Source organism: Ylistrum balloti, unplaced genomic scaffold, assembly GCF_031769215.1.
Source record: "Ylistrum balloti isolate Yb309-2 unplaced genomic scaffold, AGI_CSIRO_Ybal_v1 Utg370098, whole genome shotgun sequence".
In the NCBI taxonomy this organism is placed as follows: domain Eukaryota; kingdom Metazoa; phylum Mollusca; class Bivalvia; order Pectinida; family Pectinidae; genus Ylistrum; species Ylistrum balloti.
The window spans coordinates 45,235-70,550 of NW_026782126.1; the positions used below are offsets into that span (position 1 = coordinate 45,235).

Consider the following 25,316-nt stretch of genomic DNA (forward strand, 5'->3'; position numbering starts at 1 on the left):
GATTTTATCAAGAAATGTTACCGTAAATTATATAAGCTTGCTAATGTGGAGGTTTAATTCATTCTGATGATTAGTTTTGGAAAAGTTTATTAAGAAAACAATTGACAAATAGATAAATAAACAAAGATGTTAATTCTCACCACACTTCTATTTTCACCTTATCCGCAAGATTTCAATGATTTTACGAGCTTTAACTTTAACAAACAATCAAGACAATTTCAACAAAATATTTATTGTGATTCTCAGCTGATGAAACATTTAAGCATAGATCCTTGAATATAAACAAAATGAAAAGTCCCAGGTGTTTCGGGAGGATAAGCATCTTATGTTTATGCAATACAAGGAAGCAATATTACGTTCCCCACTAAGAGTACGGAAAGGAGTTTCTTCATCAACTACTCACCTTGACATTTACATGTCAATTAACAAGGAAAACGTTTTCATAAATGTGATGATGTTGATTATATTATTGTGTATCAGCGATTTATGCTAAGCAACTTTCATGCTTTGGTGTGCAATGGCCAATTTCCCCGCCCTTTAATAAGTTTTTCATGCAATGTGTCGACATGATAGTGAGGAGCATTGGCATAGATTTGTTCAGTATATAAACGAGCCACAGAAATGTTATTAATGTGGGTTTGTGTGAAGGTTTGAACTGTGAAATTAAAAACTGGGGTCAGAACCCTTTGCATCAATTGCTAACCGAAATCATTGTTACAATTTAGAGCTATTAGTTAACACTAATCTTCTTATGTAAGATTAAGCAATAGTCAAGCAGAGTTAGCATTGCGATGTAATTTCGGAAAAAATGCTCCAGAACATTTTACAGGCGTCGTCGGTAAAAAATAAATAAGTGTAGTCGTTGTCTTTTTTGATATTTAGTTACAAAATGCAGTTATGTTCTTTTGCAATGTCTGTTGTTAATTTAGGAAATCAAAATGGCTTACACACAATCTACAAGCGAAGACCTTCAATCAGCAATAATGAAGTTCGTATGCCAACAGCCTGTAAGTAACACTGTAGGTGTGAAAAACGTACTGTGATTGTCCTTGTTTACGGAAATGTGCATTTCATTTGATTGAAGAATTTTATAAGTTGAAACTAACTCGATTAAATACAAAACATGTAACAAGTACGATGTTTGATGAAGACGGAACTGATGACGAAAATAAGTAAATGAATTATTAAAAAGATAACTATAACAATAGTATTTACGCGTATGCATGTTTTATGCAAATTAAATTCCGTACAATCAAATTTTCATTTTGTACATTGCCTAGAGCTAGGTAAACCAATGCTGTGTATTTTAAATGATTTGTGCACATTTCGCACATTATTGTGTATCACATTTCATAACACTTGTGTATATGTTGTTTTACCTTTGTAGTACATGTTAGATGTTCACAAGGAAATAAGGCCAGAACAATTTCACCAAACTTTAAAATCCTTTGTGGATGAGTGGCATCTTGAAATCCCTAAGCTCGTCATATCTGTCACTGGTGCAGATAAAAGCTTTCAGATAGAGCCAAACCTGAGAAAGGCTTTTAAGAGAGGACTCATCCAGCTGGCCAGGGCAACTGGTATTCCTAGATATGATTTAGCAAGAAAACTGGGGGAGATGCATATGCCTCCCATTTTTAAAGCTCATATTGTGGAAATATAAAAGTCGTTCAGTATATGCATATGTAACACTGATGAGATAAAAAAAAGTTTGTTTTATGTGTAGACTCTGTTGGCATGATTCGATAGAAATTAAAAGTTGCCTTATATATAATGAAATAAATGGTATGTTTGCCCTAGTTTTATATAATTTTAGCTAGGTTTGAATTATGATTATGTTGACATGTTGTTATTTTCTTGATTTGATTTGTTGTATAACTATTACAGTCTGATATATCCTTATTTTCATTTTATGACCAGTGATGGCATGATCTAACGAATATGCACATTTCCATCATTACTAATAAAACCAGACTTGTATTTGTGTGACTTTCCATCCAATACCCTTCACCAGATAACTGTCTAGTAGTGATGTATAACTTCCGATTTTTAGTTGATAATTTGTTTCAAAGGAAAGGCTATTCCCATGTGTCCCGCTGTCCCCGCAGAACATATCTTGCATGCGCATTTTCAAAGGCGAAGTAAAGGCACACCATAATGCTATAAAATCTTATTTCCACATTAGGCTTGCACTGTGAGGGGAGAGTAGTATTACATTTTATCTGTCAATTTGACGCAAATGATTTGGCCACAAAAGCGGTAGTATCTTTGAAGGTACTGTATGTCATTGTGCATGGCATACCCTAGTAGAATCTACTTCGTTGTGCTTTTGAGAATGACATTTCAATCTCGTACTCTGTATACCTTTTCGTATATAGGCTTCTCAAAAACGACGACAAAGTAGTCAACAAAACGTCACAAAAGTTTTGTAACTTATCTTCACAGATAAATATTTATGCAGAGCAACGAGTTCTACAGTTATCAAGCCATCGCAATCATTTTATAATCTAAGTAGGACTTTCATAAAAAATAGACATTTCGTTCTGTAATAAGAGACAATCACATTCACGTTTTGCTCCATTGTATTGTTTTCTTGTCTTTTAGTGCCATGGATAATCAGTGGAGGACGTGATGACGGTATCACGAAGGTAGTTGGTGAAGCGGTCCGAGATTTCAATTTGACGGCAAATACTAAAACAGCAAAGCAATCCTCCAAAGTCGCCATTGGAATAGCCTCATACAGAAAAGACGAACATTTACCAATTCAAAAGAAAAAAACCCTGAATGCTAACCATACCCACTTTTTGTTAGTGGAAGACGGTTCTCAACATCAGTTCGGAAAAGAAAGCGCTTACCGAGCAGAAATGGAACATGCGATCTCTACTTTCAATATGGATTCGGGAAAAGGTACCGATTTAAACACCGCTCTTATTTGATATGAATCCAGTGTATTTAGAATGGTGTGCAGCTCATTACGATTTTCTACGGTTTTAAAATTAAGATGAATTGTTTTTATGTTTTTTCTTTATTGACTCGTGCATTCTTTAATTTCATGAAGTTTGCTATAACATAAAAAACATCATGGCATTGGCGACACGTATACTCTCAGGTGTAACGACCGTCGTTTATGAAAGTACAAAATCATCAATGCAATTTGCCATCATTTTCATTCTTATGTTTACTTGAAACGTAGACGTTCGTGTAGTTAAAGGATGATTTGCACACGTAATCTACTGTGGCTGATTTATCTCAATGACTTTCGAATTACTGAATTTAATATCCTCATTGAATATAAAAGGATATCATTACAAATTTCGTTGAATCTTACCACTTTCCCCCTGCATTTGTCCTCAGAGGCTTGGTTTGTACCTGTCGTTTTACTTGTTGTGGGGGGAGGACCAAACACTATGAAAACCGTGCTGAATGCTGTTCTGAAGAAGACACCAGTTGTTATTTTCAAGGTATATAAACTTATAATTCTCGGCCGAATCTCGTAAACTGGTCGTGTAATCAACATGATTTCAGTTTGTTTATGTCTTAACAATATTATCAATGGTAACGATATGCTGCATATATCATTAAATTCCAAAAAACCTTTGTTGAGATGTGTTTCATCCAAGTACACACTCTTTCACATACTTAAACGTTTATAAAATGATTTCAGACATTCACACACTTCTATTTGTCACTCTTACTTCTCCGTTTATAGGATAACTGCAATGAGTATCTGATATGCAGTGCCCTAGGACGCAATGATTTTATATATGTCTACAATGATAAATGATGTTGAAAACTTTCCGCAGGTTTTTAAAACATGACGTCGGTCTTTGCGTCAGGTGGTGTCTGAAAACTGCAGAAATAGGTTGGAGGGCGTGTAAGGGATCTAAATGGATAATTCTATAAGATAATGGAGTGTCTATTGTTCGTATATTAAACGATTTCTACTCACTTACAAAAAGTCGTATAATCAAAATATTGATAATTAATAATTATGTAAGGGTTTTTTTCTAACAAAGGAATTTCATTCCTGATTTCACCGGAAAAAAAATCATCTGGCATTGTCATTGGTATCTTCTTCGTTTGTATTAATCCCCCACATTTATCGTTTAGCATATAGTCTATCCAATGATAAGACTTTGCAATGATGGCTCCGCTAGAAAATTTCCTCTATCCGCCAATTTGGAATTTTATCTTTAGGCTAGTATTTAGCTATTACCTCTTTTTATATAAGACAATCACTGTAAACCACGATTCTTAGGTAATCTCGTCCATAATATTCCGCCTTTGTTATTCATATTATTGTTGTATGTCCGAAAAGTTCTCTCAATTTCATTATGATTGTGCACATTATACATCTCAATGTACATGTGCTTTATTTAGTAATTTTAGCTGCTGATAGAGAAAGCATATTCAAGGAAAGGTCACGCACATTTCATGGTTTATAAAATAAAAAAATATTTTCACCGACACACATGCCTTTAGGAAAAAAATCTTATATACTATACTTGGAACGGTCTTGAAATTTCACAATGACTTTCTTTCTTGCAGGGTTCAGGAAATGTATATGAACATGCAATGGACAAATATGTTCACCAGTCTACGGAATCAACAAACGACAGGTAAAGTGCCTACATATATATTGTGATGTATTTAAAGTGTTAAACGTTTTAAATAAATGTCAAGACACTAAGGAAAAACACACAAAATAAAACAAAAAATAAAATGAAATAAAGTTAACGATACTGCCTAATCAGAGTTGTCTGACGTAATTTTAAACAAGTATGGGTACCTAACCTGTTACGGAAAATGCTTCCATGGTAAATAGTGAAAGAAATTATTTACAACTTGTCTATGTTTAATACGACTATAAAAGATTTATACCTATGAAAGTTTATTATTAGAAATCATTAGTCATAGATACAAATTCCATAACTTTTCTGTTGTAGTCTTGGGTTGGATTTGAAGACGACTGTGCGGTCAAAGATACAGAACTTTAAGGCTGAGATCGGAGCGTGGAGCGATAAAGAAATCGATTATGTATGCGTCATCGTTGAGAAGAGTTTCAAGGAGGGAAATTTGATCACGGTGTTTGATATAACTGCCTCACCGGAAAAGTTACAGGTCATTGACACAGCCGTACTAAAAGCACTGATTCCAGGTAACATGTCATGTTAGCCGAACTCCACACTATCATCGTTATATGTTACATAAAAAGCTATACTGAAGGATTATTATATTCAATATTTACGTCGATGAAATCAGGAAAAGTCTTTCAAAAAGGGAAAAAGTTAAACCAGAGATTTATCGAGAATAAAATCTTACACGTGATTTTAGAAAAACTAAATTCCATTTCCACTTTTGATCCCAAGTTAATATTTAAGGGACTAAATGGTTAGATATTCATTTTATAACTAATAAAAATCATTATAACATTTATCTGCTTTACCATTTTATTAACAACGTTAAAAATTAAAATGAAATAGCGACCCAACAATAATTCATATCATCGTTTGGAGGGAGTGAAATAATGTCTTTTCGGATGCAATTTTAGCTTAAGATTAATTCAAATTCATTTAGTTCTGTCACGCGTATAGTGTGAAACAAGAGGTCATTTGAGACATTACGCATTCAAACATGGCTGATAAATTAAGTTTTGGCTTATAACATAATTATACAAAGTAAGAAATCAAAACAAAACAGCGGGTTAAAATAAGGCATCGAAAGATCACGTGATAAACTCGACTCTCTCCGATCAAAACAGCGACAGATGCTAGATCCAGCAGCGAGTGGCGACCAGCGTTAGTTTGAAGCTGATAATCTTTATCAATTTCACCCAGAGAATATTATGATTTTGTGACAAAAAGCGAAATCGAACCATATAGTCTCTTTAAATCATTTAGAGCAAAATAACGATTAAATTTGAGCATACAGTGTAGAGTTCAATTCATCATGAAAATTGGTTTTAGTGGAGACTTACGATGATTGTAAGATTTGTCAGTGATGCTAAGGGCCTTACCTATCTTTAATGCTCTTTTTGCAAATGCTCTCTGGTTAGCCAGACCTAAAAGTGAATAGCTTGATGTATTGTTCTGTCCTAATGTCTTTTTCGCCGACGGTTACAATTTGCCAAAATCCTGTACACCTGGCACGTGCATAATGGGGAAAATCAGTGTTTTTTAACCTGACACCTGTCAGTTCCTAGAACATCGGATTCATTCATATAATGCAGTGGAAGTGTATAGAAATATAAAGAGAGAGAGAGAGAGGGAGAGAGAGAGAGAGAGAGAGAGCGAACAAAAAACAGTCTTCTTGATTTTGATATGACAAAAACCTCAATAATATTTTAAACTAAATATATATTCGTTTTATTCAAAATAAGACCTGTGCCATGAACCTTGCCTGCATCATTGATATTGTATGTTTCAGTCATGAAAGATAAGCCCTTGAGTCAATTACAACTTGCACTGAATTTGAACAAAATTGAAAGTGTGAAAAGTGAGATTATGCGCCACATGGATGTAAGTATGAATTTTCTCTTAAACGCTGTTGTTGCTAATCTATTGTGGGTATTTTTTTCAAAACTAATAATTGAAAATACGAACATGAATTGTACTTTCAGTAAAACATATTACATATTGCAAAATTGCAACTGACTAAGATATATTTTACTATCACGAAAATGACGTTTCATGGAATATTTAAGACTGCCCCATCGGATACGTATATAAAGTAATTCTTTAACAAAATAGTGCAAAATAGATAATAAATGCTTTTAAATTGGGATTGTTTTTAAACAGTTGAATTGATTTTCTAATTACTGTCTTCCGACTTATCGACTTCGGTGATAGTGATAGGTGACAAGAGCTGAGGAAAATAATTTTTAGTAACTTTAATAATGCTTGTTGGTAAAGACTATGGGGTAATTTTTATGTTGAATACCTATTTAAATATATCACCATTCCAGGTGAGATACAGCATTCGATTTGTTCGATATTTTTCAGACAAATATGCCAGGTGGTTTCTTTGGTTACATCTTACAACTCATTATTTGAAGGCTAACACATATAGATTGACACAGAATAATATAACAGTTGCTTAAAATGTAGCAGTAGTCTTTGTCACAAGCAAAAATAGATGTTCACATATCCATTTTTGGACATTTTTTTATGAGACAAGGTGAATAGATAAAGATTGAAAAGTTCGATGAAATGTATTTACATTTTCAGAAATGTAAATTAGTTTACATTTATAACATTTTGAAAACGTTAGCACATTTCGAAACTAAAATATTGTGTCCAAAGATATACTCAGAATGACATTTGCTGCTGTATTCCTCGCGGAAGTGGTTGGTATCCTAATAATAGAGAATGTAGTGAAAAACCTCTGAACATGTTTGAAGGATGTTTTCCTTTGATGTTTTTACCGGAAGTAAGACATAATTTAATATAAAATGAATTTCTACATAATATCTTGGATTTTGTCGTTTTATGTATTTTATCATTTATTGTTGTACTTATGAGTTGAAAACGAGAAATTAATATGACGTTATGAAGAAATGTCGTTCGTGAATTACATTACTTCGGTTAATAGCATTTTGTGGTTGCTAAGGTAATTCTTTTGAGTATAATTCTGAAAGATTTGGGTAGACCTCAACTAAAGTTTGCATGAATTATCAATACGAATCACAGAATTTCAAATTCATGAATTTCGACTTGATGACCGCTTTCGTGGATTTTTGGTACCCAACAATAAATATTTCTAAATGGTTTCTTGATCTTGGAAAACTGACTATTAAGGTGAAAATTGCAAATAAAAATGCACACAGACCTCCTCTTTTTTAATAATGAAATCATCAACGACGATTTCTCTATTAAAGCCATAAGTATTTTTGAAAAAATAATATTAGAGGATGGTCAAATAAAAGATATATGTCATTTTGGAACATTTTCATTTTTGACTGATATATTTAATTCTTAGCTTCATATAACACAGGAAAACCCAAAATATACAGAAAGACGTTTGTACATTAAACAATTGATGACAAAGACATATGTGGCGTATTATAATGCTAGTTGCTCTTTGGACGCACAGGAAACCAAACACAATTTTTAATACTTTGATAATAAAATGTGCAGCAATTTTGCATGACATTATGTTCACATTTTACAGATTTTCTAGTGTATGACAGGTGTATCTATTTTTGACAAAAATGTCTGGGATGAAACATGGACTGAGATCTGAAATGGATATAAGACATGACACAATAATTGCAACTGGTGAATAAAATCCTTGTCAAGAGATAAAATTCTTTAAACTTTATTTGAAAATATTTTAGATGTTATTTATTGAGTTGCAATCTAGAGAAAATGCATCTCCATCTTTCAAAAAATGCAACATTGGTGTCCTGTTTTTAGCATAAAACCTATTTCATGGCAAGAAACACATTTTCATGGCAATATGCAAATAGAAAGTAATAGCTTGACAACAAAAAGTACTTGAAAAGGAAATATATTTTCCAAATGTATCTTCTGTTTTATCGGTCAGGATGGAACATCGTTTTAGATGTGAAATCTTACACCATGGTGTTTTACCTTTTTGTTGAATTTTTCAAAAATTGTCGTCCCAGACTTGCTCATATAAGAATACTAATAAGAGTCGCTTCGCATGAAAGTCTGGTATAGCTTGAGCCACTGCAAACCTCTTAGCAATGTCAAAATTAAAAGAAACCGCATTTCCATTCCATAATTATATGTAGACACTCCTGTGACTACCAGATGTCACTGTGCATTACAAATTTCTTTTATTGAGTCATTTTGTGTACATGTAAGTGTTCATTGAGAATAGTTTTAGGTTTAAGACTGGAAATCTTCAATGTAAAAAGTGGTTAAATATAAAATATTTAACGCGGATGTGTAAAAGATATCATTCTAAAATGGAAATTAGGAGAAAGGATCCATTGGTAATAACTACCCATCATAAATCGTTATTAATTGACAATGGTGAATAAATCAGAGGTCAGCATTCATGATTTAAACAGAAATAACTCTTTGTCATCATTGTAAAACATTGTACAATAGTTTTCCTTATAGATGTGAAGTATCACCCCTAAACAGATCTAACTTCTTTGTACATGTACGAAATTCGGTTACATTTTTAAATTGCTCTATGTTTCTGTTTATTCATTGTTTTGCTTTCCCAATGTGGGAGTGTCTGTTTACGATTGGATAGCCAATAAACTGTTAGCGTGATAAATTTACATAGCATGTAAGCAGGATTGTACTGCTCCGTTTTCTATCACCGCGCACGTGTATGTATGTGTACCTATTCATTTTTGGGCTACTCCATGTCACCGAGTATGCAGGTACAATAATTAGCATAATTCTTAGAAATCTTCTAAGGTCATTTAAATCCATATCATAGGTCCCTTATTTTATACTATGCTACATATTGTAGCAATATTCACAGATGGAATGATCCGCATTGTTGGCTGGGTCAGTCAGGTACGGTGTTTTTATAAGATCAACTTACTCTTGGCTTCTCTACAATTACACACATAGCTTGTCAGCTATTAACATGACATAATGCAGCACAGACATGCCCAGTGCTAGTTGGTTGATTTTGAAAATTTAAATAATTGCTCGAACGTCAAGTTTGGATATGTTAATTATCTTGTTGGTTTGTTCACATGAAACCGATTTATCACTTATATTTATTCCCTTCATGTACATAGGGAATATTTCCATAAATCAGTTGTCAGGTTCCTCAGGTATGTCGCGATCGGTCGTTAGTCAATGAACGGTGATCACATGAAATTTGCATAATATGTAACCATTGCTTGTCACAAGAGCGCAATCATCCAAGAGGCTAAGACCTATTGTGGCGGGACCAACATGGCCAACACACCGTCTTAGCAATTTTCTGGGTATCATACGAAAACCTCTTTGCCAGTAAATATCGAGCTGCTTACGGGATGATATGGACTTCCTCGCACAATTGCCTACTGAGATAACTGAGGATGCAATACGCGTAAGTTTTGACGTTATAAGTCTTTATACGAACATACCTCATGATCTCGGCATTGAAACCATCAGATTTCGGACAAAAAACAACCAGATTAATCTCTTTATATATCATATTACAATTCTGAAACACAAACGTGTTCTGTAACCAAATGTGGAGACTCTAGATGTGGAACATGCGAGTACCTGGAACACTACATCGGCCAAACAGGAAATGCACTTAGTGAGAGAGTTCGGGTCCACAAGCAGCAAATACGCACACCAGAGACACGTAAAATACCACTTAGTGAACACCTGGATATATGTGGAAAAGGAACTTGTTTATTTTTTTCTTTTTACCAAGTGGCCGATTGGGATGCGGCAAAAAGACTGTGTAAAGAGGAAATGTTTGTCAAAATATTTAAACCAGCTCTCAATGCTAGTTAATGTTTTGAAAAAATCTTCTACACATATTTTATTAATAACAAACGCACATAAATGTAATTTCAATATACTGCGAACGATAACTCTATTTCCCCTTCTCTTATGTATTATGTATGACGTCACAATGTCGATACAAAGACGTTATAATAAATGTATCGTTTGAAGATGGCCGTAAGGCCTGAAAACGTTAGCGGAATACATTTGCCGTGTTGATTTTATTCTTTTTAATATATATATATTATATCCATATTATACTTAAAGAAATGAAAATGAAACTTACTTGAGATTGTTTTCCTCACAGGTAGAAACACTAAAGAAAGGTCTCTACGTCAGTAACATTATAAAGACGGCTATTATGCAAGATAGAGCTGAATGCATCGAGGTCTTCCTTGAACATGAGATTGATGTCGAAACTCTCTTGATGGAATGGATTGAGAAAAACCAAGAACATCCATATCATGATTTTTACACTAAGGTCTTGTGCATCTATTTGCCTATATATTCATATATTTATACCTATCTATATGCTTTTCACGGTTTCTTCCCCTTGTGATGTATTTGTTTAATAGTATTTTGTTACGATTAAAACAAAAATCGTATATTATTATAGGGATAATATTTAAAATACAATTTCATCAATTTCACAATAAAAGAAGTGACGACAAACATAATACAGGAACGTAATGAGATTAACTTGTTATGTTTAGTTGTTACGTCAATTTCATCACAAAACTAAATGCAACTGGCAATTTGTGCAGTTTGATTTTGATATTTTTCCATGCTGATTTTTCTATATGAATCTTTTAATGCTGGTTGATATTCTATATCTAACTCTGTATATGCACAAAACTACACAGCAAAAGTAGTACTAGGATGGATTTTTTAAAGAGAAATGATTAAATCTATCAAATGAGCGAAAATGATATGAAAACAATTAACGAACAACGTTGTTATTAAATCTACTGTTGATATCTGCAATCTCTCCGACAGGAAACTGACAAAAGTGTCTTGAGGATAATGGCGAGATCAACATTAAAACTCCAAAGTCTGAAGGCAAGCTAACGGCAGAATACAAAACTTGTGTAAAAGTTTATGGTTTCTATAACTTGTAGTGACTTTATTACAATTTCGTTCTCTACCATATGCAAATTATGTGATTAAATCGCACGTGTGATCTTTCCATCAGTTAAATATGTCTGGCATTGGATATTTATGTTATCTGTTCTTGATACGTTTGCACACTAACACGTTATAAATAATGATTTAGTAGACTTCAAATGAAATATAATGTGTACAAATGTGATTCTAAAAACTAACCTGACTGGGTCAATCGCTAAAGCAACATGGCATGTTTGAATATTATGGACAATTTCTTTTAAAATCATTAATAATCAGTTGAAATGATAACTAAGTGTTGGAAACTGCTGGAATTTTTTTTCTCAGAAACACTACAGCTAGTAGTTTGAGACGGAAATGAAGACGATTCAATTTGCTTTTAAATGTCTTGCATCTTCCCAACAGGGTGTTGTAGCATGGCTGTGTAGTTTACCAAGAAAGGAAGAGATTATTAGCGAAGTTGTAAGTATCGATTATCTCTCAAGGGACCAGTTTCTCTCATATTTATGCATCATCTTATCTTATTGTTTTTTTTAACAAATTGTGAGTCTATTGAACAGATATGTGCAACGAACACATTAAAGACAATATTCTTTTTACCGTGAGATTATCTGTGCATATGAATATGAAAAGTATTTCAGATTTTGGCAGATTATTGATTGGTATTCAAATATGCCACAATGTAAATTTAATTTACTTCATTTATGCGAAAGGATGTGTGTAGTTATATATATATCATTAATACAGCTCTTTGTTTCAAATATCTTATTAAACTGCAACAGGACTGGCAAGAGAAAGTCGAGGATTTTATCACGTATGCCGTCGGATCAAGTCCCTCTTCTGAAATTAAAAAGCGACATTTCTTTTTATGGTGTGTTCTCACTAAAAAACAACAAATGGCGAAGCTATTGTGGAAATTTGGGAAGGTAAAACATATATAATGACTTTTCTTGTAATTTCTTTTTTCATTAAGGTTTTCTAATTTTGACAATTAAGCGACCAGTCAGTGATAAACCTATTTATATATATGCAATGTAGCTCTGTTTAAAACAACATGGTGAGTGTAATGTATTTGGGTTTTGGCCATTCTTAAACAAAAGTGAATGAAATTTCATTTTTGTATAATAATGACTGCGTACATCTCCATGTATTCAAACAGAATATCTATGAAATTTAGATGAGGGTTTAACAACACAAAATCCTTCTTTCAACGATAACACACATTCCATTCCACTACTGCTCACTACGTGCTGGGGATGAAAGTTAATATTTGTGAGTAAAAAGAAGACAAAAATGTGTCCTGCGCCGATTTCGGGTATTTCATGTCTTGCAGTTTCAGAAACATGCGAATAGAATATATATTGACGGATAAAACACAGTAGATATGCGAAAAGCAGAATTTTATTCTCGTCGATCTTTTTAAAAACCATGTTTTGAAATTCATGTTTGAGAAAACAACTTTTAAAAATTACTTTCGTTACCCTTCGATTGTCAGTGCATGTTTTTCCTTTTTTTTTATTTAATTGCATACATAGAAAACGCTTACTAAAGACGCGAAAGCCAGAGGTTATTGCTTTTATGAGTTGTATTCTACTAACGGAATGAGAAAAGACATCTTTTGCCAGGAACATGTCACGTATAGGGCAAAATGAGTATTTGCGTGTAATTGGCACGGTAAAGACGAGAATGACTCAGAACAATGTTGAGAAACAGTATGGGATGTACATTATAACGATAGTTGTCTTCTGGAGGCACTTTTAACATACAAACGTGGTACGGGACCCGTAAAGAAGAGGACTCCTGCAAGATACATACAATCGGGTCTTGCCCTCGTCACTGAACATTCGAAGAATTCCAGGACGAACACGAACTTGTTGCAGAACCGAACGAAAATACTGCGTGTAGCCTGTTTTCCTTCTGCGATGTCCAGCTTTCCGTCCAGTTTGAATTTGACGTTTCAGTGTTGCGTAGTTAGCATTGCACTAGCGTCATCTGATATTTATCAACAAGGACTAGTCCAGATTTCCCGTTTCAGTGACAGTGGTGTTCGAGTGAACCGTCGGCCACTAAAACGTTGCAGTGACGTTTATGTAATTCAGCGTCGTCGATGTGGTAGAGGTACTGTCACGGCCAGAGGTAATGGCACAATGTAGGAAGGAACCATTTCTTTTTTATACTGGAGGGCAACTTGACAAGTGTGTACTGCTCTGACGAATTTATACGCAATCGCGATCCTCATTGTATTCATGATATCCAACACAGCAGGACAACTACCGACCTCATACTGTATGTGCTATGTGTCCACAGCAGCGGGATGTCATCGTGCTATCTTGGCTGGAAATGTCACCAGATTTTTCTCAAATCGGGCATGTTTGGGATTAAATGACGCTACGTCTGCAACAGAAGCAAAACTCATCAGACTACAGTGAAAATATAACATCGTTCATCGTTAGACACATGCCAGAACATTCCCGAGCATTTCAGCGTAATTTCAACAGCTCTATAGATGTGTATGCCATGCATCAATGCGAATGATAGACATATACATAGTTATGAACTTGTGAAACTTGATTTTCTCCCCACCCCTTTCCTTTCTGTGGACACAGAACGATTAAAAACTCGCGATCCTTCTTAGGAAATGATGTTAATTAAAGGATATTTAAATAATAGAAGATATATTACTTAGCTCATTTAGTTTAATATAATCGTCAAAAGTGCAATTATTAAAAGGTCTCCGAATAACATAAACACTTGAATAAGAAAACGCTATGTGTTGAAACAAATTGTTTTAACTATGTTTTTAATGTATGCTCTGTACTTGATCAATCTCGTCAATATTTCCTTCACTTTGCTGATTTCCAGCAACTGGTAATCGCGTTAAATCTGATCTTGTCAATCGATTGATATTCAATATTATTTTTAGTCGGTTTGTTTGGTGCAATATTTTTAGGACCACGTCGCTTGGGCACTGGTTGCATATGGAGTGTTGAAGGCGATGTCTAAACTAACTAAAGATGAAGAGGAGAAGAATATGTTCAAACAAAATTCAGAGTAAGTTAGTAGATGTTGAATAATTTTAGCAGCGAAACAAAACATCTTGAGGCGTCCTCACGCTTCGAGAGCCTTTAAGCTCATCTGGCTCGAAGGGCCAAATGCGCTATAGAGATACCGCGATGTCCGTCATCTGTCAACTTTCACTATATATTTCAACTATTCATGAACGACAGAGCAGATTTAAGTCAAATTTGATTTGAATCATCCTTGAGGAAAGAAGAGAACAAATCTTGTATAAATGATGGGTGTCGTCTCCTTGGGCGTAACGTTGGGCCCAATAGGGAAAATCCAACAATTTCTTTATAATCTATCTTGCTCTTCAGGAGTTGCAGGACATTGTCCAAAATAGATCTGAAGCATGCTTGGGTGAAGGGAAACCAGTTTAGAATACACGATGTGTCTTGTCCCCTTGGCCAGACGGGTGGGGCCCAATAGGGAATATGTGTCAATTATCTAAAATCTGTCTGTTCTTCAGGAATTGAAGGCTGTTGTCCAAAATTGGTCTGAAGCATACTTGGGTGAAGGGAAATCGATTTTTGTTATAAACGGTGGGTCTCTGCCCCTATGGCGAAAGAGGTGGGGCCCAATAGAGAAAATCTATCAATTTCCTTAAAATCTATCTTGTTCTTCAGGAATTGCAGGATATTGTCCACTTTGCGCAGTCAACAATTCATTTGGATCTTTGATTCTTTGAAACAGTTGTGATTCCCATTGAATAAATATTGCTGCGCATCAGGAAATAAACACCATTATAAATGAAGATTTGTTCTGGGGTCTGGTTATATATTTGAAGCCACTTAGATTACCATCCCATAAATTAAAAACTTCCGGAGAAAAACAATTGATCTCTAACAATAATCTACTGCCAGACACTTAAACTATGGACATATTACTATCAGTGACTGGTCACATTTCCCTTTCACACAGCCATTAACATGCAAATAATTAAGTCACACTTTCTCGCCAAAAATCGTTAAAAGGAAACTCAATAGCTTGTCCAACACTTAAGGGTATTGAGAAAATTGAAGAGTATAAAACGTGACATCCTAAAAGAAAGGGTTTTAAGTGATTTTGATCATTACATTTATCTATTAAAGATGGCGCCAGGGAGGAGGAAAGCTGCTGACTATAACGTCTATTTTTCTGATAATGTCTTGTCTACTTCAATGTTACAGTTCTAATATGACAATCTTTTGATATGCTCATCATATCAATTCATTTGCCGTATTAGTTACAATTGAGAATTTTCCTACACATAACATCAGGTCAGTTTTAAAGACTGTAGCTTACCCATTTATCGAGAACGGAATTAAGCTGGTGTATGTTCATCATTCTGTAAAGGATATTTATGCACATATTATATACAAAAACACATGATCAGTTTTCATCACAATAATGATGAATGTAATCAAATGGGTTTTTTGGTTTGTTTTGTTTTTTTATTTCTTGGTTTTTTTTTTTTTTTTTTTTTAATTTTTGTTTAAACGTGGTTCATTCAGGAAAAAGTAGAACAAACAAAACAAAACAACAAAAAACAAAAAACAAAAACAAACAAAAAACAAAAAAAAACAAAAATAAAACAAAAAAATAGGTTTGGTAACATCAGATTATGTTATAGCATGCCTTTTGAGTAAAACCAGGAGACTTTAAAATGTTACTATTATTGTTAATTTTGTAGTGAATTCTGTCGACTTGCTCAGCATATCCTGAATGAATGTAAAAGGCGAAATGACAAGAAATGCATCGATCTGTTGACACAAAATATAAAGGGATGGGAAGAGACCACATGCATGGAAATTGCTTTAAAGACGAATAATAAAACAATTGTTTCAAGTGCCGCATTCCTGTCATTGATGGATTCGATGTGGCAGGGGAAATTGTCTTCCCAGAGCGGATCTGTATGCAAATCTTTATGCAAATCGGTATGTATAAACGAACTTTTGATAAACTAATGCAATCAAAAAGCTTATGTATGCAAATATTTACACTTGCGTTGCATTATCTCTAGATGAAGTAAGCCCAACCCAATGTTAATAATTTTCGATATTTACATACGGTGATTAGGCTTGCGCATAGATATCAAATAAAATGTAAGAACTACTTGTCCAAGTTGGGAACGCTACAAAACGAGATTATAGTTTATGTCGTTCGGAAAAGTAAAGAAAAATGTCAATCCTTACAAAAATAACTTTAAAATATATGGCATTAATAAAAAATAAAATTAGTCAGTAAACCTAAATCGATCTTGTTAGAATTAAGAGCGCGAGATAGGAATTTTGTCGTCTGCAACACACCGACACCATGACTGAGGCTGGCGCTATGTTCACATTCAACAACACGCACTAGCATTATCAACGTGGAGAAAATGGCGTGTCATGTTCATCGTTTCCCCGCTCTTTCGATCAGCTGATCGGGTGGCCTCATCACGTATTTATAGATATATACCTGCGTGGTGTTGAATAGTGATTTTGTGTACTATGATATAGGAATATTGTGTAAATAATGAACTATTGATTCTAAAAACTAAAAGATGTCTAAATATTTAACTAAATGTTATAAAACATGTTGATTTTACTCTTATCTTTGAGACCTATTTTGTTTACTGTACTTGTCAACGGCAGCGCCACCTAGTGTTTTTGGATTTACTTGGCTGTTCTATAAAGCGGGCGGCTGTACGAACAATGTGTATAAGGTGATTTTTTAAAAGTTTTTTTTTTAAATTTCAAAGTGACCAAGTGTAAATATAAGGATTGTTTCGTATTTTCTGTAGCTGCACCGAATTGTATTTACTAACGCGCACCAAGTTAAATATGTACTTACCCCAATGTAAATACAATTCGATGCAGCTACAGAAAATAAGAAACAATCCTTAAATGTATCAAAAACTGAACTCAAGGCGAAAGTAGTTTTAATTATGTAAAAGCGGGTCCCTCTACTGCATTTCATATAATACAACTAATTGCAGAAAAAATACTTTTAACTGGATTATAATGATTTCTCGGGTTCATTTCAAACATTGACATCTAATAGGTCATTGAAAATCGTTTTATCGTAAATGGTCTAAAACAATGGATAAAGCAACTGCGACATATACATTGTACACTAAGACATGGTTTACAATAGTGTAATTAGAATATTTACAAATTTGTTTAAATATTTTTTCTTTCTTTTTAAAGGTTTATTCGATATAGTGAATGGTGTTCTTGTTTCTGAAAGGGGAACAAAGAATTTGGATGAGGTCTTTGAACCTGTTTAAAAATAAGCGGTTTATCTTCAATATATGCATTGTCCAATCTTGTTTAAATTTGATTCTTGCGAATTATGCCTTATTATTTCAATAATTCAGATTACAAGTTAAGGATATAGACGTTCCTGGATAAACTTAAGTTTCAAAATTTACAGAAATCAATAAAAACATAGGCTTAATGCTGACTCAACTTTGATAAACAAACTACCATGAGTTCATTCTTAACATTATAAAATTATGCTTACGCTGTTATTGGGATGTTTACCCTTAAAGTGGAATAAATGATACGTGATTTTTAGGGAATGCAAAAACCTTTTGACCAAACTTGAATGACGTTTTCTAGAAAGCATTTCCGCATTAGGAAATACTATTTTCACTATGCATATTATCATGCGCCTTAACTGATGAACAACCTTCAATTGCTGGCAAAAGATATTTTGTTTCAAATGAAGGTGACCAGTGATACAAGCTGTGTGTTGAATTGGGACGTATATTGTAAGAATCTATACTTCATTAAATAATGTTGATTATTTTACATCCTGTACTATCTGTCGTTTCTGGTTCCCTTCAACTCTACTTGAATGGCCACACCAAAACACGCCTGGCAATATAATAAAAAAAGACCATGACATTGTTATCATAGCAATATACATATACTATTATTTTATTAAAATAGATATGCTTTCTTTATAAATAATACACGTCACTTCATTGGGCGTTTTATTACAATTTCCCTTTCATTCTTAATTCTAGAAAAACAAGGTGACAGGCGAAAATGATACACAAAGTAGGTAAGTATAATGACAGCATGAACAATCAACCTAACATTTAATAATCACATGTCTGCCTATCAAGCCGTTTTCTATTGCACGGTTTACGAATTCCTTTATATACTGTGGTAGTTGAACATCAAAGTGTTTGCTGTCGAAATGTAACTTTATGAGTATAAGATAGTGAGTGTATAAGTAATAAAGGCCAATAATTGATTACGTACATAACATGTGATATATTCATTCTTGTTTGGAAATAATGTTTCGCAAATTCTTGGTAGGTCTAAACTGAAATGGTTTGAAATACCACGTCGGAAATTCTTCGTTGCTTTCGTGAGTATGAAAACCAACATTCTTCTTAATGGAAACCATGCATATTAAAGCAGCATTTCGGGATATTTTTTTTTGTTCTGATAAAGTAGAATTATGTATTGACATAGATATTCCTATCCGAAAAGATTATGATATTAATTTTGTTTTATTTTATCTTTTTATTCTGACCATATATCTAAAACTTTCTAATTATCGTTTATATGTAAATACGTATTTGATAACGTAACCGATTGCTATCGCCTACAACTACCATAATTATGAACACAAATATATACATTTATTTTCATACATTAAGTTTAAACATACTCCACACTCTCACACTTTTCCCAAACCCAACGGCATACTTTACACAATATTTATGTATATACACTATATAGCACTATGCCATAACTAACATATCTGGGATCTCAGCCTATAGCTTTCATTCACTGGTAACACAAAGAAAGTCTTAGTTTCTATTCCCCATCAAACAACACTTGTTTAAATCAAAATGCTCTTGATAAGATAACCGATCTGCTCTCCAGTACCCGGGTGTCATAGCAACTCGCGATAACGTCATATTCATATAATGAGTACTTTCAGCTTCGAAAAATTATGTAGTAGATACAGTTTGTTATAATGAACATAACTGCGTCATACCATCCGGTACAATGGGTCTGTAGCACACTGGTTAATCTAACCTCCATAAACTCGTGAACACTTGCATAAAGGTCCGTTGAGTTGCATATAAATCGTTATTTTTCACAAAATATCGAGCTAATGTAGACCAATATTAGTTAGAACCATCTTTGAGGGATTGCAAACGAATGTTGTATAAACAATGAGCCTGCGCTCCCTGAATTATTAAGGTCATGACTGAGCAAAAGAAATTGAGCGTTTTCTTGGAAGCGATTTTTCTACCGACAGGGATTTTTTCGAAACATTGTCTGAAGCATCTTTGCATGAGGAGACCCAATTTTGTATGAAGGTCGGGTCTATACACCCCAAGTCCCCCTTAGAAAAGAGGGACTTGGCTAAGTAGAGGAAATAAGTTTTGTAGATATGATGGCTGGGTTTGTTCACCCCCAGACGGAAATAGAGATACAGTGAAAAATCTTTTAAATCTTTAAATTTGGTCAATGCCATATTTAGATGAAGGAGACTCCGTTGAGTATTAACCATGAGTTAGACCTTTGACTAATGCGGTTATTCATTCTTCTGTTCTGATGATTTTTTTAATCTAATTTGGTGTGAAGAATCTGATGTGACCCAGGGGAGGAAATATTCTCCTTCACACTAATCGAAATCGAAACTGGGTGAACGATCCATGCCAATGGGCTTCTTGTTTTTTTTGTAGGTATCACAAATGGTATTCCTGATATTGCTCGGCTACTCACTTCTGTTCAGCTATGACCATGTTGCAGGCTCATTTGTGGAGTGGCTGCTAGTAGCATGGATGATTGAAATGATAGGAGAGAATTCAATTCAGTTGTTGGAGGTAAAATAATATTGACATAGATGTCACACATATGTACATGTGTGAATAATATCGCACAACGGGATATGTACATGTTGATTGTTATTCATTATCTCAGTTACCACGAGAAATAGGTAAATATAAAAAAAATCTGAAAAAAAAATCCATAAATAAATGTAACTAGAACCATGGTCGTAACAACGAAACGACCATGCATATTGAAAAGCATTGAAAGCGTCGAACATCATAAAACCAAATGGCATAGGATATTTTTCCAATGAGATCATAGGACATCAATACCCCTCCTCGTTTTGAGTTTGATAAAGTACAGCAAGGTAATGAATACCATACTGCTATTTTGTCCTTCTCGGTACTCCTCTGTAATGTCAAGGGCCTAAATTTGAAAACCAAGAAGGCTACTGAGACAAATTAAAGTTGATAGAATAACATGTCAAAATCTAAAGTGAGGGGGTCCAAACCCTTATGCATACTGTCATTTGTCAAAGTATGGTAATTACTGTTCACAAATGGGATTTTCTTAAAAAGGAAAATATTAACTGTCTCGAGGTAGCGGTAATTCTGCTGTGTATATACTATGGGCATGGTCACTAATGTCCTGGTATATAACGGTAAAACATCATTGTAATATCTAAATGTGAAATTCCCTGTCTAGAAGGGGACACATGTACTTTCAACCAGTCTGATAGAGGATCTTACCAAAGATAGTGTGAAATAGGTATCTTGTAATTTTTACACATCTGACCACATTGTATATAACATTCATTTCAGTTTTTACGTAATATCTTCTCGATTAATTCTCCACTGTACACAGGTACTGCCACTCAGTTTTACTCAAAGATAATAACGTTTATAACCGTTTAGTGTTAGTTAGGGCGTAGTTCTGTACAAAGTGGTAGAAATAATTTCAAATCATAGAAGATATGTTTTTACAGGCGAGGATGTTCAGCATTGGTCAAACGTTCCACTTCGTATTTCTTCGAAAGATTGTGATATTAAGCGGGACATATTTTAATGCTCTTTCGGTTCTTTTGTTGTATACCATGTTTCCATTTGAGAACATGATATCACTTACTTGAATAGGCCAATATTTACATGACAGATACCACCGGTAACGCAGAGAGAGAACGTTTACTCTACCGTAAGACAAGGTCCTATTCTTATTTTGAATGTGTTATTTAATTTGGATAATATTTTGCCCTAGTTGTCTTATTCATAACCCTTCTTTGACATTTAGAAATGTTGTAAGAAATATGAAGAAATATCCCGATTACTTTAGATTTTTTTGAATTCCCCATTTGTATTAGCTGGTAAAGATCGTTGAATGTGTCTTTCTTTAATAAATTTCTGTGAAAAAAATCGCACATGCTTGTATGGGCTTTGCAATAATGTGCAACCAATTAGAAAGCGATCAAATAATACAAAAAAGGTGAAAAAGTATGAAATCATGATAAGAAATAGACAAGGACATGCAAGCCTGCAAAAATGCGTAAATATTCTTATACAGAAGAAAACAGTAGCCAATATGTATTTATGAGCAACCCGGCCATTTTCGTTGTTTCCTACGAAAGTGAGGACAATACTGTGGCACAAATAAATATTGCAGTTACTAATGTACAAATTTGCAAACTGTGACTATCCTAATTGCAGCAACTACACATTTCATGATTATTAATAACCCAAAACACAACATGTTTAGTATATAAGTTGTCCAATGATATGCGTTAGTGTCTGTATCCATCATTGAGTATTTGTCAGAAGTTAACGTTGACAGTGAAATACACATAAAGTTAATGCCACATTTAGTTTTCTTGTTTTTCAGATTTTGCCTTCATACGGTGTTCGCCTCGGTTACATTGAAATTCCGAAAACACTATTTTACATCATTGGTATGATGCTACGTCATAGTGATGGACATCACGCAAGTATGGAAGTTGGGCGGTTATTTTTAGCAGTGGTGTTCATCATTTTCTGTATTCAGCTACTATATTGGTTCTCCATATCTGAATCTATTGGTCCTAAAGTAGCCATGATAGAAGAAATGGTAAGAATCGTTTAATCATAAATAGCTGCCACTGCTTCGATGACAATGAACATAACGTTTCACCAACACAAGAGCAATGTAAAGTTCCTATCACACGATAAATGGTTTAAGAACTCTGCAAGTGATGTGCCTACTTCCAATAATAGAATGAAAAATAAAGACAAAAAAAATCAATTACTTTAATACATTAAACTTATTTGGTAATTATAGTCCAATACATATGTATATAATTGTGACTTCTTCTTTATTTCATTTCAGTTTTCTTTCTATGTTTAACCTTTCTTATCTACAGACTGGAGACCTAATATCCTTCATGATGATCTTACTGGTGTTTATAGTGTCTTATGCCATCGCTGCCCAATCAATCCTATACCCAGTCTCCAATTTTGATGGGGACTTTCTCGTTCAACTGTTTCGTATTCCATACTGGAACCTTTACGGGGAACTTTTTCTGGACGAGATAGAAAGTAAGACAAACTTTTACACTTAGAAATTAACAATGAATTATTTCAGCTGAACATTTGAAAACGTGTCCTTACGCACTTTGATAGTGATTTACGCAGTAAAGAGCAAGCAGACGACGCTTACTATTCCGAAACACTTAGTCTTAGTATCATTTTACGTGATACCCTGCCTTCTTTCCCTTGTATTTTCCGTAATTCTCTGTGTGTTTTCTTTTTTGTTTCTTGTTTTAACAATTTTGTTAGTTTTGATTTTGAATTTGTTGACATTTTGGTAATCACCCACCTTAAATCTGTTCCATCCTTCTAAGACAAGGCAATATCCTAGAAACATATTAATCGGGTTTTTTTCTAGTCTGTTTTCAATGAAAAAACAAAGAAAAGTTAATGAGTTCGTAGTTAAATATTAAATATATAGGGATTGTGAAGATAATGAAATAACTATTAGATATATATGAATTATCATAATAATAACAGAAATATTAGATATATACATGAATTGTTATTATCATGAAATATGTTGAAATCTGTATGACATTAAATGGGAGATATCTGAATAGCTTTTAATTTATTCTTTTATTTTCCGGGTTTTGTTTTTATACTTTACGCAGTTTCGTGAAGAAAATGAGATCATGAGGTGTAGATTTAACTTAAATAGGTATGTTAGATATTGATAAGATAAGATACTTCATGACATGTGACTTGCATAGTTTGAAATTACTGGATATGTAAAATACTAATGTTTATCAAGAGGAAAATAAACCTAGCGGCAGTATTCTTACATTTCTATTACATCAAAAGGTGTTGCCTCATTACTTCACCGTATTCCGAAAGTCATTCACAAAAACAAATGTGTTGTACTAGGAATATGGGTTGTTCAGCGTAGGTGAGTGAGCCACTAGAGATTTGAACATATGGAAGATAATCAAATTTGGTGGGTGTCGTCGATTTCATTTCAGAATAATATTTTTTTTATAAAAATAATCGAGATGATTAGACAGCAGGATAGAGCCTATATAGGTCTTCTCCAAAGCCAGCATGGTGGACAGATATAAACATAATACACAGTACACCATAAACATACATACATTACATTACATACATACAATCATGAATTTAGTGTTGACAGACAGATTATGGGAGACAACTCGGTTATTTTTGTATACTTTGATATGATTATAAGAAGATAATTAACAATCCACCAGCTTTTCAGTTTATTATGTCTTTGGATATCAATAATATTAAAAATGCATTACATGTAATTTCTTTCCCATATAAAAAGGTGTTTGGGCCAGATTGTTAATGATATAAAAGTCGGCCCTCTACCACTTCAGTGAGGGAGCAAGTACACATAAAGCACATTTTTCTTACATCAAAGGATTGTTATTCTAAATAAAAAGGATATTCAGACCAACATAAAAAAAACTGTTCAGAGTTGTTTCCTTATTATAAGATGACAACTAAAATATTTGGAATAAATAATAATGAGAAAAGTAAATAACTATTAGCCAGCATTTATCACATGATTGATAAAAGTTTTATTAACTATACTAATGGAAGGATATCAATTTTGTCAAGTTATATTTTGTCTTAGTTTTAGATGTGCTCTATAATTTCAATTCATGTGAGTAGGTATTAAACATTAGACAGTAAAGCCTTTCTGTATCATCAATATACTTAAATTCAGCATCAAACAATGATTTATTGATGTGGATGGTACAGATTGGGCAGCAATGCATAACATAGTTTAATTCATATTGGCTATGATTATAGTTGTCTAGGGTTTCTTATAAACTTTATCAAGGGTTAATATATCTAAGAACTATCCATATAGCTGACAGTTCGACATAAAAGGTTCATTAAAGATTCTGTTATTTCGAAGATTTTGATGTTTTTCTGTACCTCTGCGTAACCAAATTATTAACCTTGCAGTCTCAAGATTTACAGGTTCTTTACAGTTTTAGTATAGACTGAACAGTTATCCAATGCGACATCTGCATACTCTAAAATTGGTCTAATATGGGATTTATAGTATTGAAAGGGACTTTCTGTCTAATATACAATTTTGGAAGTCTCAGAATATTCATTTTTTTATTTGCCTTTTTATTCATAAAATCTATGTGCTTATTCCATTTGCTATCACTACTGAATACTAAACCAAGATGCTTGTATCGGAAGAGGTTGTGACTAGTTGATTGTTGAAATAATTATCTAAATGGTTTGGTGTGGTATTCCTTGTGAATATTGCTAATTCTGTTTTAGATGGATTAAACTGAATATCCCATTGTTTAGCTCAATATTTTACAAATATAAATCATTTTCAAGAGACTCAGCTACTTCAACTGGATCATCATTGACAACTTAAAACCGACGGG

General features: G+C 33.6%; 1 protein-coding gene across 1 annotated transcript in view; it reads left to right on the top strand.

Moving 5' to 3' along the window:
- Positions 1–938: 938 nt before the first annotated feature.
- LOC132549994 (transient receptor potential cation channel subfamily M member-like 2) overlaps positions 939–25,316 on the top strand; it is a 28,164-nt gene continuing 3,786 nt past the window's right edge. Inside the window, exons 1-15 of the mRNA XM_060213988.1 lie at positions 939–1,007; positions 1,388–1,580; positions 2,605–2,907; positions 3,355–3,461; positions 4,549–4,619; positions 4,947–5,158; positions 6,427–6,518; positions 10,744–10,917; positions 11,964–12,020; positions 12,341–12,484; positions 14,509–14,609; positions 16,291–16,534; positions 20,299–20,439; positions 22,259–22,480; positions 22,773–22,947. Of these exons, the coding sequence (XP_060069971.1) occupies positions 939–1,007; positions 1,388–1,580; positions 2,605–2,907; positions 3,355–3,461; positions 4,549–4,619; positions 4,947–5,158; positions 6,427–6,518; positions 10,744–10,917; positions 11,964–12,020; positions 12,341–12,484; positions 14,509–14,609; positions 16,291–16,534; positions 20,299–20,439; positions 22,259–22,480; positions 22,773–22,947 (2,305 nt within the window). The remainder of the gene's footprint in view (positions 1,008–1,387; positions 1,581–2,604; positions 2,908–3,354; positions 3,462–4,548; positions 4,620–4,946; positions 5,159–6,426; positions 6,519–10,743; positions 10,918–11,963; positions 12,021–12,340; positions 12,485–14,508; positions 14,610–16,290; positions 16,535–20,298; positions 20,440–22,258; positions 22,481–22,772; positions 22,948–25,316) is intronic.